Raw genomic sequence first — 13,857 nt, 5'->3', positions numbered from 1 at the left:
GGGGGGGGGGGGGGGGGTGCAGAACAATAGATTATTTTTCATTCTCTTTGTGCCGTGTTTTGATTCACTATGGGGGGGGCGTTGCTGAAATCCAAACCCAAGTACAGTTGATTCTGGATCCAACCTTAATGCTCCACCCGCTCCGAGCTAAGCACACCGCGTATTCAGGACGCATTAACACTGCTTAAACAGCTCTCTGCCCTGCCACACCTCTTTCTTATCTTGGCCTCAGTTTCCCCATATGAACAACCAGGGAGCTGTCCTGGATGGTGCCTGAGGCCCCTCACCCCTCGCTGGCTGGGGCATCCCAGAGTCAATCACCAGTTGTCTGCTTCCCTCCTTAGAAGTGGCTGATGGTCTCTGCTGTGTGCTGACCACACCCTGCCTCACTCAGAGCTCGGCCACCCCGGCGGTGAGGGCCCCTGACTCACCCGTCACCTTACGCCAGAAGACCTTCGACTGGAAGAGGGTGCCCAGGTGGGGTGTGCTCTGTGTGTGTGTGTGTGTGTGTGTGTGTGTCCTGCATGAACGTATGACCCCCCCCCAAACCAGTGTGGGAGCCTGACAGGTAAAAATTTGGCAGGCTACAGCCCGCCCCGTGGAAATCCGAGCCGGGCACTCTGCAACCCTCGGAATCCCACTGGCCCCTGGGAGGCAGATTCAGCTTCAGGCCTCACCGTCACTGTATTTCATAGGATATCTGTAGTTGGGCGTTACTGAGTTATCTTAATCAAACACTGATCCAGACATTCCATTAGCAAATTAAAAGAAAATCAGAGATCAGAATTGCCTGGGAGATGAAAAAAACTGCTCTTCCTTATAAAAGTCATAAAGAAATATTCATTCAAATTTGCAGTTGGAAGTTATAGCCATTTGAGGAAATGATGGTTCCAAGAGGTTAAGTGATTTCTCCAAGATCACACAGCCACCAATGTAAGAAGCAGAAATAGAATAGTAAGTTAGAGAAATATTAACCAGGTTTTTTTCTTTTTTTTTTTCCTTCTCCCATTTTCTTGTTCTCCCTCTCCTTATGTCCCTCTCTTCTTTCCCCTCCTCTGTCCCCATTCTTCCTACTCACAGACTGCAAGAGGACCCCGAGGGAGCCAGGAACCCACTTGGTGTGGATGAGTCCCTTTTCAGCTACGGCCTTCGGGAAAGCATCGCTTCCTACCTGTCCCTGACCAGCGATGACAACACCTCCTTTGATCGAAAGAAGAAAAGCATGTCCTTGATATACAGCGGGAGCAAGAGGAAGAGCTCCTTCTTCTCCTCACCACCATATTTTGAAGACTAGCCTGAGAATAGACACCATGGTGTGTACCCAAAATAACAGAGGTTGGAACTATCACCTGGGATCTGGCAGGGAGGCACGGTTCCCTGGTCCTGGGGAACCGCACATCTTCCAGAAGCCAAGAGAAGGCTGATGGCGACTCGAACTCACATCTTCTCTGTCCACATCACGACAAAGGGAACCCCTCCCTGGTGTCTGATCAGTACTGAGACATCACGAAACGTTGAATCACGATGTGATTGGGCAACATTTCCGAAGAGCCCCGTGTATGTGAGTGTGCTCGTTGTGTTTGTGGGAAAGAAAAAGACATTATCTCACAAGAAAGCGCACAAGACTGTTCAACGAACCGTCCAGATGGTCACACTCTGAGCTCATTGGAGATAACTTCTGAACGAGAAAAGCCTGAGAAGAGGACGAGCCAAAAGTTGGGGCCTGGCCAGTCTAGGTTTGCAAACGGGTGCCCCGCAATGAACTTTCCTAACCAATCCACAAAGAGACCTTTGGGATGCAGCTCCTCTCTTTTCAAGGGAATTCAGTGACACTAAATGTTCATCTTCCTTATCATCCCTGAATCAGGAGATCCCGCTGGCCTGCTGGTGGCAGGGCTACATGCACAGGAATCAGACGGCCTCCCTCCCTCTGCAGAGGACAAGGCAAAGGGGAGAGAGGGAGGCTGCTTGTGGGAAATTGGGAGGGTAGCCTTGGAGCCATGCAAGCTTTCCTAGTGTCCCCAATCGTGGCTTCGCGGCACAGAAAGAGCTTCCCTGACAGTGTCGGTTGAGACACCTGCCAATACTAATGTGTCCGTTGTTCACTCATGATTACCTGAAGAGCTAGCTGTGTTAAGTACCATGTCAGGTAGAAAGAGGAAAGAAAAAGAAAAGAAAAGAAAAAAAGAAAAGAAAAGAAAAGAAAAGAAAAGAAAAGAAAAGAAAAAAGCAAAAAGAGGAGAAAAGAAAAAGGGATCAGCAGAGGCACTCACAGTATAGACAGGGAGAAAAGTCTATAGACAAAGATCATGAAAGTGGGTTGTAGAAGGAGAAATCAGCTCATGGTTCCAGGGGGACTGGGTCAGGTACGGGTGGCCCATGAGCTCACGTCTCAGCTGCAGACTTCGCAGAGGGTAAGTGCAGCTGGATTGAGTAGACGAGAATGGTCGGCTTTTTTGAAAACTGCAAATGGATTAAATTCTAAAGAATTAATTCTAATTCTAAACGATTAATTCATTTACGTGATTTTTTCTGTGTCATCAGTATTTTATTCTAAGAAGGGCCTGGGAGCCACATGAAGAAAACTGCTGAGCTCCGGGAAAGAAGGGAGGCAGAGTGGCTTTAATTCTGTCCCACTAATTTTAAGACATGAGAGAGAAAGCACAGCAAAGTTCTAGAAAATAAGTATTTATCTCGAGGCCGCCCATCCGGATCTTGTTAGGAAGGGGGCTGCAGATGCTCCCATGACTCATTTTCCCCTGTTGCAAAGGGATTCAGGGCGGGGGGAGGGGTGCCTGTGGAACCCTTCACTGCCTGATAGGCAATGTCTGTCTTTTCACCACGCGCATTCCGCATTCCGTAGATCTGAGATCACTGTGCGGGTGGTATGTGTAATATGCATTTACGTGATTTTCTGTATCATCAGACTGGCGTGTTTATACAAGAAGACATTTATGGTTTCCCCCAAGAATCCCTAAAGGCCGTTTCAAGGGGCCAGCCGACGTGTGGGAAATGAATATAACACTGTGGACGCTGATTTCCACCGCAAGGCAGGGTTTTCCTCGCGAACGCCAGATGTTTGTACGGTGTCATATGCATTGTTTTCCGTTGTAACTAGTGTGCTGGGAACTTTTGGGGAGCACTCAGAGGCATTTCTAAGTGGGAAGCATTACACTTTGCTAAATCATGTATTTATTTCTGATTAAAATATACCTAATAAATATTTAACCCTTGGCATGTGGGGAGAACTTTCTGGATGAGATGGGTGGGTGGCTTATTCAGAAGCTTCTCTGGGTCTCGAATTTTCAGACCAACTTGCCTCTGGAGAGAGATGACAGCAAGGAACACCAAGAAGAACCGCGCTCAGCTTCCTCTTGAAGTGCAGCCTTAAGAAAACTGGATTTTGTGACTTTGGAGGGTGTCTTATCAAACTTGAAGGTGGACACAGAGGGAGAGAACAACTTCTTAGCGATTGCAATGAACATTCTGCCTCACCTAGATAACTTCTGTGGACCACATGTGATACCTCTGCTTTCTGTATTTCCAAGAATTTATTTCTACCCATGTTTTTTTGGATGCCTACCAAATGCCAGAGATGACTCCAGGCACTAGGGCTGTAGCAGTGAAAACCAGATGAGGTCTCTGATTTTACAGATTTTGAGATCATAAATAAACAAGAAACTTTGTCATGGTGGGGAGTGTAGTGCAGAAAGTAACCTGGGCTTCTGGACCCGAGTGTGTTGGGGCAAGGAGTCATTTAACTGGACGCCTGCTTAGGAAAGGCCTCCCTGCCAGTGGACACATCTGAACTCCCATTTGAGCCGAGGCCAGAAAGTTGAGCAACAACCAGCCAGGCAAATATCTAGAGGAAAACCGGAGGTAGTAGAGTTAAACGAGGTAATTCCTGTGGGCAGGAGCAAGGCTGCCTGTGGAAAGAACTGGAAGAAGAGCCAGGTGGCTGGGCTGAGTGAGCTGGAGCCAGGGGCGGAGTGCTGCCAGGAGGGAGGCAGGTTCCCGCAGGGTTCTGGATGGGAGTGTCAAGAGTTTAGGGTCTATTCTAGGAGAAAGGCAAAGCCAATGGAAGGATCTAATTAGGGGAAGGATATCACCTCATCCACATGTTTTAAAGAGCACACTGGTTGCTGTGAAGAGAACAGATTTTTAAAATTCTGGTGTTGTATTATCTACTCCATGCATAGTGAAAATTTGTAAGCTCAGGACAAAAAGAATGCAGGATTTCAAAATAAAGGGTTAGAAAATTTTTCATGCAAAAACAAACAAAAGGCAAGTGTTGAATTTTGAGGTAAAATGTAATTGAAGGCAAAAATTAATTGTCTAAGGGCTAAGAGAGATGTTACAAAAGGAATGAGCCATTAAGAAGATATAATGACCGAACCTGTATTAATCTAACAATAAAGTTTCAAAATATATTAAGCAACTATTATAGGGACAAATAGATAAACAGATCATTTTATTTGGAGATTTAAACACACAATTCTCAGAAACAGATCAAGCAAGGATAAGTAGATAGGTAGACAGAGGATATCAAAGGTACAACTTTTCTGCCAACCAATGAAGAATACATTGGGTCACAGAGGAAGTCCTAATAAATTTCAGAGTCAGGCTTCTCCAACTCAGCCTCCATGATAATAATGAAATAAAATTAGAAATCAATTTGCAAAAGGATGGGTTAAAATCCTATGAATCCAAAAGCTTTTAAAAGAAAAAAATGGACACATCCCCTGTGGTTAAGAAGAACATAATACAAGAAATAATCAAAGGCATAGAAATAGAGCACATGTCACTACTTCTCCAAATGTCCAGAGTGTAGCTGATACAACAGTAAAAAAGACATTTACTGCTCAGAATCCATTGACCAGAAAACAAAGAATGACAAATGATGAGCTCAGATTTCAACTCAAGAAGCTCAAAGAACAACTGATTGTCAAAGAGGCAAGGAGAAAGTAAAAGATGACAAAGGTAAACACCAATGAAGAAAGAGCTTTAAAAATATAATCATAAAGAACATTCAGAAAGTAAGACATTGTTTAAATAGGAAGATTGATATGAAGAAAAACAGGAGCAAGAATGACCATGTCAAAGGAAAAGAAAGGCCAATGAGCTGCAGGGCTGCATCTAAGGAGGGGCCTCTTCAAGCGAGGGTACCCTTCCCTCCCTCAGTCAGCAGGGCTGGTCCCTCTCCCTCTGTCCCCTCTCTGCTGTCCAAGCTGCCCAGACTCTGCCCTACGGATGGGAACAAGGCCCTCAGATGGCAGAGAAACACCTAGAAAGTACCCATGCTTCCGGAGATCATGAGACAATTTTGGAAATGTTATGATAAAGAGGAAAAAAAGAAAAAAGAGGGAGAGAAAAAGAAACATATTTATTATTTAAGCTCCTTAAGTATTGGATCTCTTTGCTAGAGCAGCTAAGCATTTTTGTCCAAAGGGTATAGAAATCAACCTGCCAAAATTTACAGATAATGAAATAATGTCAGAAAATCCAGTGGAGCCAACACACCAAGTATTGGAAGTGGTAAGAAGGTTCAGCAAATTTGGAGCTGACTTAACTCCCCTATGCCAGTACTGACCAGCTGGAAAGTTCAATAAAAAATATGACATCATTCATAATGCCAACCGAACTCGGACACAGATAGGGACTTGCCTACAGTGATTTCACAAAAATTTTGTGGAGAGAATTTCCAAACTCTATGAAAACTCCCAAGGAGACAAAAGTTCTGTTTGTGCTTATGGTGTCAACCATATGCACAGATGTGAGATTTCACATCATGAAAACATATTTACTTTTTTGCAATTAATTGAAAAATTCCATGAAGATACACTCAAATTCCCAACAGGACTATTTAAAAACAATCAATACATGCATCTTAAAATATAGATGAGAGCACTGGAGCCCATGAATAGCTCAGTCAATTTTGATTAAGAGACACGGAGAAGAAAGTGCTCAAACTATGAGGTTTGTGTGAAAACAGGAGAAAACAGTGCTCAGGTCTCTCCAAGTTCAATGGAACTCAGCATGGGCTTTGGTGCCCTCTTCCACCCAGGGCTGTGCTAAGAATTCAGAGAATTCTAAGACAAAAAGCCCATGTGCCTGTCAAGCTCTCAGTCGTAATAGAATTGGAATAAATGTGCTAGAAAAACAGCCAGTGTGTAAGACAAGGCAGGATTCCTAAAAATTGCCAAATAGAAGTCTCTTTACCAAGGTGAGACTCATTCTGTTTTAAGAGATGGAGAAAGGCTTAGAGGGTGTCATTTCAGCTGAGCCCTGAAGAAGGGAGTGACTTTCCAGGGGGAGAAATAGACATGCCGACCACAGAACAGCAATGGAAAGATGTGGCAGAAGGCATAGCATTTTCTAGGAATGTTGATACTAGTGAGCCCAGAGTGCAGGGTTCCTGCAGGCATGGAGCAGGAAAGGAGACAGGAAAACGTAGCTTGAGGCCAATTCATGAGGCCTGGCACTCCGTCTGAGGAATGCAGAATCGGGGAAATTGTGTAGGAGGGCAATGGAAATCTCTTCTGGGTCTTATGAATCATACCACAGAGGACACGACCTCCTCTGTCTTCTCTTAAAACTGGCCAGGACATCAGAGCCACAGAGTACATGTTCATGACATGTCACCCCCTCTTCCTTCTTCAACCCGGGCCCCAGGGACAGGTGCAAGCTCCCCAGACCTGCTTTGGTTTGGAGCTGCCCTAGCTTAGCAAGGCAAGGGGGAACCTGGATTTCTTGAGTTCCTACAGTGCACGGGACACTCTCCAATCCTTATATGATGACAAATCTTGAGCCTCTGGAAGACAGAATTAATCATACCGATTTTATCCATGAAGAATGCAAGAGTGGAAGGTTTTTGCCCAAGGCTGGGATCTTAAGGCAGACTTGCCTGATCCTAGGCCTGAGCTGTTTCTGTTAGGCCTTAAGTTCTTGGAAGAGTCCCAGGCTTCTGGAGAAACAGCTTCATAGGGTGGGGAAAACACAGAGTAGGGTTTTAGGTTCTAGCCCCTGATGTGGCTCCGTCTTTAGCAAGTCACTAGACCTAAGCCTCAGACTCCCTATCTCCAGATTGCAAATAATATAAAGACCCTTTGCCAATCAGTGCGAGCAATCTATGAGATAATATATTGGACCCAAATAATCTTATGGGCCCCAAATAATCTAAATAAAGTTATTAATTATCACAGGAGCCTGTTGTGCCTGGTGTCTCAACAGCTCTGGCCTCAAGATTTGCAGAAAGACTTAAGATCTTATTCAAGAATATATCACCAACTCACATCCATGCCCCCAAACATCTGTTGGTAAAGAACATGTTTAAGAACCACTAATGTATTGAAGTATTTTCGTTCTCTCGATTCCAAATACCAAATAATTTCACATGCATCCCAAAGACTGCTGGGAGCAGTTGTAAAAGATGCTTCTAAATGACTAAAACAGATGGAGAGTTTATTTTTAAATACACTACCATTTGCTCAAACAGATTAGTTTCTGAAATCCCCCGAACACCTTAAGTCTCCAGAATTTTCAAAAAGAGAACTCTGCCTTCTGGGCCGACTGCAAGCCATTTTTGGTGTCTTCCAGGTTCCACTGAATGTCTGGTCTCTGAGAGGCCTCTGGGGAAACCCCTTCAGGAGCATTCAAAGTCGGGAAGTTCTATTTTCAATACCAGGAATTGAGAGATGATGGGCTCAGGCCTCCTGCCATGAAGATGAGCCCACTAGAAAGGCAGAGACTGAAGAAAATCTGGATTAAAGGACAAGACACACAAGACAGTGGTGGTGGGGAGGGAAGTGGACCCGCCTGGGGGGCCCTGGGCATAGTCCCCCATTCCTCTGCTCACATGCTGCTCAGACATTAACTACGGGGCATCTACCCTAGCACAGCTGTGTTGAGGGCTTGGGGACCCATGAGAACAAGGCACAGCGGCCCCCTGCTCTCCCGGGGCTCACGGTCTCGGGTAGGAGAGACTGCACTCCAGCCAGAGGAATTCTTCGCTGGTGGGAAATCATGATACATGCTGTGCAGAGAAGTACAGGCAGCATAAGCCGTATAAAGGGGCTCAGGTTCTGGGTTAAAAAGTCTGGAAGGATCCCCCGAAGGACAGATAGAGCAGGCAGAAAGGAAGATAGGATACAAGCATTCACGCAGAGGGAGCTTCCTATATGAAGCCGAATAGAGCACGGACCCTTCAAGGAACGTTGGAAGGCTTCTGTGGCCAACGAGAGAGGCAAAGTGGCAGGCAGTACTGCTTCCTGTTGGGAATGGTGACAATGTTGATCCAGCATCATATCTGCCCAAACAATGTCACTCCTATCGTCCTCCTGACAGTCAAGGTTTCAGATCCCAGGAAGGTCGGACAATGCTGGAATGTGGTTATACGACCTTAGAATTGCTAGCGGGTCCATGGCATTGGTCTTGACCATGCTCTATCTTTCCCTAATTTGGTTACTTCATAGTCTCATCATGGCTTTCTCTGCTTCCAGGATTGTCCCTCTTAAATGCATCCTCCACTCAGCTTTAATACAAGTCTTCCTTAAGGGAAGCAAGTTTCTTACTTGCCTAAAAACCGTTTGATAGCACACCAATGTTCATTGCAGCACTATTCACAATAAGGTAGAAATAACCCCAGTGTCTATCAACAAACGAATGCATGAACAAAGTGTGGTCTATGCGTACAATGGAATATTATTCAGCCTAGAAAGGAAGGAAATTCTGATATAAGCTACAACATGGATGAGCCTTTATGAACACATTATGCTAAGTGAAATAAACCAGACACATACACACATGCGTGCGCGCGCGCACACACACACACATTTTGTATGATTCTACTGCTCTGAGGTCCCTAGACTAGGCAAATTCATAGAGACAGAAGGTAGAATAGTGGTTATCAGAGGTTGGGGGCAAGGAGGATGGGGAGTTATTATTTAATAGGTAGAGTTTCTGTTTGGGATGATGGAAAGTTCTGGAAATGATTAGTGGTGATGATTGTACCACATTGTGAAGGTATTTAATGCCACTGAACTGTATGCCTAAAAATGGTTAAAATGGGAAACCAAACCAAACCAAACATAATGCTTCAAAGGCTCCCATCACTGAGGATGAAAGTCAAGGTGATCAGTGCAATCCGGCTGCTCCCTGCCTCCCAGTCTCCATCACTGCGGCCCCTGAAGTTCCCCCGCCACATCACAGGACTGGCAGATCTCCACGAGGAGCCAAGCTGTCCCTTCGTGTCAGAACTCTGCCCCCAGTGAATTGCCTGCACAGCCTTCAACATCTCGCTCAGACATGCCTTCTCCTGGGAAGTGTTCCTGGACACTCCCTCTTCCCTTGTGCTTAGTTGGGGGCTTCTCTCTGAGCTGCCTTAAGACCCTCTTTTAAATATCTGCTTTCAGTGTTTCCCCCCACTCCTCAGGAAACTCTAAGTCTCCCAAGAACTAGGACATGAATTATTTGGCATGCCATTTCCAGCACCCAGCATGGCACCTGGCACAGACTGGGCGTTCCATAAAGTTAGGAGTGAATCAGTGACAATACCATCAGGGCTTGTGCTGTGATCAACAGGTTATTTCTTCTACAATAGTTATTGTCATGATCAAAATCATTATATCATCATCATCATCAGTATGATATCATCATCATCATCTAGCAGGAACTTCAGACCATCCAGTAGAATCATGAGTGCTGAGTTCTATTCTTTGCCTTCATTCAACAGTCAATGACTCAGTTGGCCAAACCTTGGGAGCTCCATGCCTCACCCCGTGGCTACTGACTCAGCCATCTACCACTCCTCGATCAGACATGTAGGCAAGCTCTGGGGTCCCCGCCGGCCCTCCCACCTCAGGCAAAGGAAACAGAAATGAGGTGGAAGGGATCAGAGAGAGGAGTGAATCACCCAATAGTGCTCCACAAAGAAATGCCACCAGAACTGAATTGCAGCCAGGAGACAGAGCATGGGCTATTGAAGAAACCAGCCAGCATAAGGGAAGGTTTTAAGTTCAAATCCTGAGAAGGTCAGCAAAGCAATGCTGGAAAGCAGATAAGAGTTCTCTTGCTCTGCTCCTCTCCTGTTGTGGGCAGTAATACCGGGTGTAGTTAGCATTGTAGTGGCTAAATTGTGCCCTCATCGTTAGCTTTCCTTCCACCAGAAAACTCTTCACCCTACACGCCATCTCCTTGTGTTTGTCTATTGACAAGAGAGGTCTTCAAGAGTTCACACCATTAAATCCCAGTGGGGCAATCTCCCAAAATGGAAACACTTCCCCATCTAGAAGTTTCATCACTTTAGAATCATGGACAGTAGTCAGAGGAGCCCTCAGCATCCTGGCATCACCTGACCATGGAAAGATGGCCATGAGCAAGACACACACCAGAACAAAGGATAAAGGAAACCAAGCAATTGAAGCCAACTGGTCTTAAGAGGTAAGTGAGCCCCCCCCGCCCACGTCACCAGTGTCCAACACAAGGCTGAAGGCAGAACAGGTGACTCACCATCAGCATGACCCTCCGGAAGAGTCTGGAGTCAGCGGCCCTGGTGGTTAGAAGGTGGATGCTGGCCACGTCGGCACCACCACGATCTGCTGCCAGGGTCACGCGCCGAGGGTCCCCACCGAACACTCTGATGTGGGTCTGCACCCAGGTCAGAGCCGCCCGCTGGTCCAGCAGCCCCCAGTTGCCACTCACCTCGCCAGAACCTGCAGAAAGCAGAAAGTTTTATCCCTTTGTGATCTTAAAACCTGGAGTCTACCCTCCCCCCATAGTGCTTTCTGGGGTGCCTCCAGGGGACCTGGGCTCCTGTCTGTAGAGGTCGGGCCAGTGGGAACAGCTTGCTTCAGAACCAGACCCATCCAGCCTTTGCTGAGTAGGAGCCCATGCTGTGTCATTCCATTTCTCCAGGCCACAGCTTTCACACCACAGGCGAGGGCACTTGCTAGGGCAGCAGCTCACATCAGAGGCAGTGTACGTTCAGACCAGCCCCTGGCTTGGCACGTCAGCGGGGATGCCCCACGTGCTGGCCCACTGTGGTGGCTCTCTGAGCCTCTTCCTCCCTGGCTAGGACCAGGCGTGGCTGAGGCTCTCCAACAGTTCCCACTGCCTCTTCTCCCATGACCTTCAGTAGCATTCAGCTGAGCTGATCTATTCTTTTTTCATAGAATCCAGTACATTTTTATTGAAAGCTCAGCAGTACTTTTTTAACGAAATGATTCTCTCTCTCTCTCTCTCTCTCTCTCTCTCTCTCTCTCACACACACACACACACACACACACACACACAATGTATATATAGTATAGCAAAAATATGTTCTCGTCGGTGTTTAGGACACTATGTACCCATGCTCTCTGGCCATCCTCTGAATCCAGGGGATCCTCCTTGTCCATCTGCACAGCTAACCACCCTGAAATACCCGTCTTGTTCTGGCTCCAGCTGAGACTCACCCACCGAGCCCTAGGAAGCCCCAGCAGCTCCCATGCCTTCACCACCACCCACGTGCTGCTGACCCAGAGCGTCAGGGGCACACAGCGCTCTCCTAGCACCAGCCCCTGGTGTCTCCAGGAGGCTACCTCGCTGAAGGCACCTCTAGAGCATTGAGTCCCAAAGGGAATCGATTCCAAGTCCCCTGTACACACAGCCAGCAGCCTCTGCAGAATTTCTTATCTTCTCCTCCTAGTGCAGCACCACCCACCCGATCTGCTCCTGCACAGCCTGAGAGTCCTCCCTGAGACCGCTGTGCTGCCTCTCCAGCCCTTCTCGCCCCAGGTGCTCCAGGCTCTCTCCCCGCCGAGCTCCTTGGTGCTTCTCACTGGCCGCCTGTATCCACACTTCTCTCCCTCCGATGAATTCCCCACGCCACATCTTGAGTGGTCTTTTATTTATTTATTTATTTTTTAGGGAGGGCTGAAAGGCCTTTTTATTTATTTACTTTTATTTTCCTTTTAAAGATTTTATTTATTTATTTGAAAGACAGTGAGCGAGCACAAGCAGAGGGAGGAGCAGAGGGAGAGGGAGAAGCAGACTCCCCGCTGAGCAGGGAGCCGTATGTGCTCTATCCCAGGACCCCGGGATCCTGACCTGAGCTGAAGGCAGATGCTTAGCCCACTGAGCCACCCAGGTGACCCCCAAGTGGTCTTATAAATGCATAATTTTGATTGTGTGTCTCTTATACACACACAGCCCAACACACACACACCCTGCCCTATCCTATCTAAAATCTCCCATCTCATCCCATTAGGACATGATCTCAGTTCTCCCAGTATATTCAAGGCCCCATGGGACCAGGGTGGCTGTCTCTTGGGCCCTATTTCCCTTCGTCCCCTCCTTGTCCCCATGCCACAGCCACCTGGCTTCTCTTCAGTAGCTCAAACACACCGGTCCGTCCTCTTCCAGGCCTCTGCTTGGCATGTGTGATTTCCTCTGCCCAGAGCCCTCCACCTCGCCCTGGCCTTCCTCCTCTTCCCCCAGCAGTCCTTCACGTTTGGCTCTGGGTTAATTCAGAGGCAGCCCTCGGGTAAGCAAGGTTCCCCTTCAGGTATTTGTCATGCTGGGTCTCGCCTTCCGTGCGCGCCCACGGCCCCCACTAAAACCAGGGGCACGTAGCAGGTCCTTAGTCAATGTCAGGTGAATGAATGACCATAGTTATGATTAACAGGATTCGGTATCCAGTGAGAACTATCAAAGAGACTCCACATTCCCAAACAGAAAAATTGGAAAACCTTGTGTCCCGATTCCCCAGCCTGGCGTTCACCAAGCTGACCAGGACGCCTGCTCAGAGGGCATAACAGTACAAATTACTCTTCCAGCTGGTGAGACTCTCGGAATTTCTTCAAATGCATTTTGTGTTCTGGGTTTGGTGAAGGCAATTAGCACAGTCCTCACCGTGGACATTTCTGGATTGCGCTTCTGTTCTGCCTGTTAGGATGAATGCGTGGTTTCTGAGGTCTTGGGCAGGGCAGGAAAGGTGGGTGCCAACTGAGTGGGACCCAGTCCTGCACCTCCAGGAAGTGACATCCGCAGCCTGCATTTTCAATGACAATACAGGAGGGTTGGGGGCGGCCGTCCCTGCCTCTGACTCCGCATAGATCAGCTTCCCAAGCACAGTGCTGACGTGGTAGGGTCTACAGAGCCCAGGAAGTCAGAGGTGAGGGCCCTTCAAGGGCTGCTCTTCAGACAAGTCTGGATGGGGCTTTGCCTGGTGCTAGGCATTATGCTTGGTTCCATGGAGAGCAAGACAGGCACGGCGCTGGCCCTCGGACACACAGCCTCAGCCATGCGCACAGGGGCAGCGAGCCAGCTGCTCTCGGGGAGTCTGCTCCAACACCTTCCTTCACTGAGGAGGAACCTGACACTTGAGAGGAAATGTTTGTTTCAGCACAAGAAGCAAATGTAAGAGAAAGTCGGGACTTAGATCCCAATGCACACTCAGAACTCTCTGTCCTAATACTCAATCCAATTCAATATTTGTTGGAAAATCTATGATGTGCAAAGCATTGTGTTATTTTCATTAAAAAAAAATCTAAATGCTCCATTTATGGAACTTTTTGTGCTCAAAAGCTCTCCTAACTCCCCCGTTCCTACCGAGAGTCAAGTCTAAATGTCTTCCTGGCTTTTGCGATCCTCTAGGAATGACCTCGGCTCATCCAAGCAGCCTGGGTTCCCTTCATTTTCCAACCCCAGCCCTTGCCCAGCCACCATGGCCACATTCATCCTCCTGCTGTCTGGCTGTGGCCGAGCCCCCAGGCCACCTGGGCATCCTTCTGGCTCCGTCCTGCCACACGTGTGGGCTCTGCCGTGCCCCTGGGGCCCAACTTTGGAGAGGGGCTCCCTGCCAGCCGCACATAGAGTCCA

General features: G+C 47.6%; 2 protein-coding genes across 5 annotated transcripts in view; one reads left to right on the top strand and one right to left on the bottom strand.

Annotated features, from left to right (window-relative positions):
- The window catches only part of SLA (Src like adaptor), a 63,402-nt gene extending 60,165 nt beyond the window's left edge, over positions 1-3,237 (top strand). For all 4 annotated transcript variants that reach the window (XM_034668643.1, XM_011222904.3, XM_034668644.1 and 1 more), the window contains 2 exons: positions 345-477; positions 1,081-3,237. In XM_034668643.1, the coding sequence (XP_034524534.1) occupies positions 345-477; positions 1,081-1,294 (347 nt within the window). In that variant the 3' untranslated portion in view covers positions 1,295-3,237. The remainder of the gene's footprint in view (positions 1-344; positions 478-1,080) is intronic.
- The window catches only part of TG (thyroglobulin), a 266,107-nt gene that overhangs the window by 88,274 nt on the left and 163,976 nt on the right, over positions 1-13,857 (bottom strand). The window contains exon 42 of the mRNA XM_034668642.1: positions 10,507-10,709. Within this exon, the coding sequence (XP_034524533.1) occupies positions 10,507-10,709 (203 nt within the window). The remainder of the gene's footprint in view (positions 1-10,506; positions 10,710-13,857) is intronic.

The sequence above is a fragment of the Ailuropoda melanoleuca genome, chromosome 9 (assembly GCF_002007445.2).
Source record: "Ailuropoda melanoleuca isolate Jingjing chromosome 9, ASM200744v2, whole genome shotgun sequence".
NCBI lineage: Eukaryota > Metazoa > Chordata > Mammalia > Carnivora > Ursidae > Ailuropoda > Ailuropoda melanoleuca.
Note: the sequence above shows the minus strand (reverse complement) of the source record. Positions and strands in the feature narration are given on the sequence as shown.